The 3,650-nt window shown below is 30.8% G+C and overlaps 1 protein-coding gene across 1 annotated transcript; it reads right to left on the reverse strand.

The window, feature by feature from the left end:
* Positions 1 to 299: 299 nt before the first annotated feature.
* LOC105619943 (target of rapamycin complex 2 subunit MAPKAP1) lies at positions 300 to 2,878 on the reverse strand. Its single transcript, XM_012201457.1, has 7 exons — positions 2,806 to 2,878; positions 2,296 to 2,436; positions 1,847 to 2,121; positions 1,490 to 1,659; positions 1,125 to 1,418; positions 598 to 839; positions 300 to 493 (listed from the first exon to the last, which is right to left on the reverse strand). Exons 1-7 carry the CDS (start codon positions 2,876 to 2,878, stop codon positions 300 to 302), a joined length of 1,389 nt encoding a protein of 462 aa, XP_012056847.1.
* Positions 2,879 to 3,650: the final 772 nt, after the last annotated feature.

Here is a 3,650-nt window from a genome sequence, read left to right on the forward strand (position 1 = left end):
ATAGTAATAATAAATAAATAACTAAATAAACTTAACTAACTAATTATACTAGTACTATTAATTAATTATATATATAATATAGTAGAGTACTCTTCTTCTCTCTCTCTCTCTCTCTCTCTCTCTCTCTCTCTCTCTCTCTCTCTCTCCTGCCATTTCTGGCACGTCAATGAAATTCGAGATATTAACTCGGTTGTATGAAAAGATATTTCTTAGAGTAACTTTTATGATCACATTTTATGATATACTAATATTCAATGCTTTAAATAATCTAAGATTGTACGGAATAACCAATAGAGTTGTCATCTATGCAGATGGAAGCTCTTTCTTCTTGCTGCTTTCCTCTCCTTTTGTGCGAGATATTCCTTCCTTGACTGACTGCTATGTAGTTCCAGGATGTGATTAATTTTTCGTACAATCTCTTCAGCTGTCAGTGAATCCGCCTCGAAATCATGATTCTTGAAAGATGCTGATTGATGAAGCGAATGACTTTGACCTATAGTACCATCAATAAATTTAAAACGTCGGTTTATGAAATATTAATTTTTATCATAAAGTGAAATGATCAATATGTAATTATATAAAAAGAAAATAACTGACTCAGAATATTATCTGGAGCGCTGGATTGCGGGGTATAAACCAGCGTAAATATAGTTTTCGATCCCTTAATCTCAGTCACTTCGCACCATGCGATGTTGTCTATGTGATAACTGACTGCCCGTTGTCTATTCCAAAATCTGGCAGCACCCTTGCCTGTTATTACTGGATCTATCTCTATCTTTTCGCCCGATATTCCAAGATGAATCTCAGTTTTTGCTCGCATTTTGTTAATTATATATACTCTGTAATTTTTGGAGAATATTCTTATTATGAATATTCTTCAATCTGAACACACACATCTCGACAATTATGAATCTTATATTATTCTCTCGCTTTATTACAATTTAATTATTATATATGTTTTCAACACTGTACTTCTCTTTAATTTTCATCACTTTTCTATAGTTTTATTTACATATTATTTACGTATTATTTGCTAATTGTTATTTCAATGTATCAATAACAATTATTTCATAAAAAACTTGATATGATAATGTAACTTGATATGTAATATATTAAGGAAATACCTATATGACTGATACAATGGCGCCTCCATCGCAGTAGTATGACCTTCCATCTTGGCCAAGTCCTTTGCAACTTCCTCTTGCTCTTTATCCTTACCATCCAGAATTTCTTCATCTTTTTTCTCAATGCAACTTATTGTGTTGTATCGTGCTTTATCACTTGGTTTCATTTCGATCAAGCCCAGTGTAGTAAATTCGAACTTAGAGATAGTTTCGTGTGGGTCTAAACAAGGAAAGGCCCAGTCTATCTCACCGTCATCCTCAGTGATGTACAATCCATAATGTGAAATGTCCTCCCTGGAAGTAACGGCCAACGGAGACTTTATAAATAAATATACGTTCTAGCAATAAAGTAACTTGTTACAGACTTCAAATTATGGTCGGGATGTTCAATTGCATATTTGTAGCAAATCAACCCAATGAAGTCCAACACTCGTGCTGTTACTATCACAGCTGCTTGAAGCGGATACGTCCTGTCCTCTTTCGGCAACATACACATGAATATCCTGTACTTTCTCACAGGAACGCTCACTTGTGTCTGCATAAAGAATTTTTTTTTAATATTATAATCATGTTTTTCAAGAATGAAGCTCATAAGAATAATTTTATAATACATAATCTCCATTTTTTTTTTGCTAAATCTAATCTTGTAATATATAATTTTCATCTTTTAAGAGATTTTTTTTGGAAATAAACTTTTTGAGAAACGGAAAACGGATACATACGTCGCCATCAAATTTGATATATTCTTTAAATGGGTTTGGTGGTAAATATGGACATTTTTCAAGTTGTTCCGATAAAAGAGATTGTCCTTTTTTAAGTGGAGTTTTCCTACGAAAATCTTTTCTTTGAAATAGATCTGATTGATCTGCAGGTGTCACAGCACTAAGATTGTGTTCCCATTTAACATGCTTGATTTTGGCAGCTTTTTTCCTTTCTATATCCATTTTCTCTAATCTTTGTGCAGTATTAGATCTCTGTCTATGACTGAATGGCATTTCTAGAACGATGCATAATAATTAAGCAATTCAATAGAAATAATTATACTTTATTTTAATTTTAATTATAACAAATTATATTATAAAAATTATTTTATAGACTCTAACTGAATTAATTCCAATTTGGATTTTACATGATACTCTTACATAAAATAATAGAAAACAGAAGTATGTACCCATTTGTATATCATATGATTCTGCCATCACATCTAAATCCTCGTCATCACTTTCTTCCATACCAGGATAACATTGCAAGGTACCATTTTTCTTCAACTGCTTAGGAATATCCTCTCCTAGTATCACCATGTCACACATACCTTTCAATCAAAATTGTGTTCTGATATATATTATTGTCAATATGAAAATATATGGTATACATAAATTATAGGTTTGCAGTACTGACAATGTATATCAGAAGCTCGAGAATAATATAAGACATATACAGCAAAAATTAGAATTCAAAATAAATTAATTGTAATATAGAACATAAATAAATACTATTTATTAAAGCATTTGGCTTATTTTCTGAGTTACATTAATATATGAACAATTAATTTTAATTTAATTTATCTTACAATAAGCATGAATCATCGACATTGGAAATATTATTTCAGAATATTTCTGAATCGGAGTAATGTCTCGGAAAACGCCGATGATTATAACCTAACTTTTTTAGAAGTATATACCTGTGTCGTCCGTCGCGAGAAAACTGTCTCTGATGTGCGACAGGAGCCAATGTTGATTGTCGTAAAGAGCCATTTCTTTCGTCCTTTTTCTCTATTGATTAGACGCCCATTATATTAGTAAATGTAATCGCGTCTCGATAAAACGCGCTCTCGACGACCCCGATCGAACTTTTTTACAAATCAAAAGATCGATTTCCGCGCCCATATGTCACGTGGAACGTCGTGAAGTTTGCTAGATTGCTACAATTGCCGGCAGGTAGTAACTATAGTAGTAGTTGAGTGAGTGACATCAGAGATTATAGATAACTTTGACTCCGATTAATTTAATCAATATTAACTTGAGAAAATAAGTAATATCTCTAGTATTTTGTTATAACATGGACAGAAATTTTTATTTTTTTTGTTGTTTGGTACAGAATGTTAGTGCAACAATATCATTGCGATAACGCGCTGTAATATTGCTGCAACATGCAATCCCTATAAGCGCAAAATATTCCTAGAATATTATATGGTTATTATTAAAAAATTAAAATAAATTATTATAATATTTTGAAAATAACATATATTTTTTAATGAGAGTATTCTATAGAGGTTATATGTCTACTTATATAATATCCTAAATATTATATTTTATTATCTTTGAAATATTATTAAAATGTTATAAATATTCTTAATTTAGTGTAATTTGAATTCACAATCCAGTAACGAAAAGTTCTTATTAGTTTATGCTGCATTTTGTGCTAAAAAAACATTTTCGCATGATTTTAAGTATATATTCAGTTCTACAATTGCGCGCCAAAATTATTTTCAGTTTTTAAATGTATACTAAACAGTTGTAACAGTTT

This window comes from Atta cephalotes (assembly GCF_000143395.1).
Source record: "Atta cephalotes unplaced genomic scaffold scaffold00023, whole genome shotgun sequence".
NCBI lineage: Eukaryota > Metazoa > Arthropoda > Insecta > Hymenoptera > Formicidae > Atta > Atta cephalotes.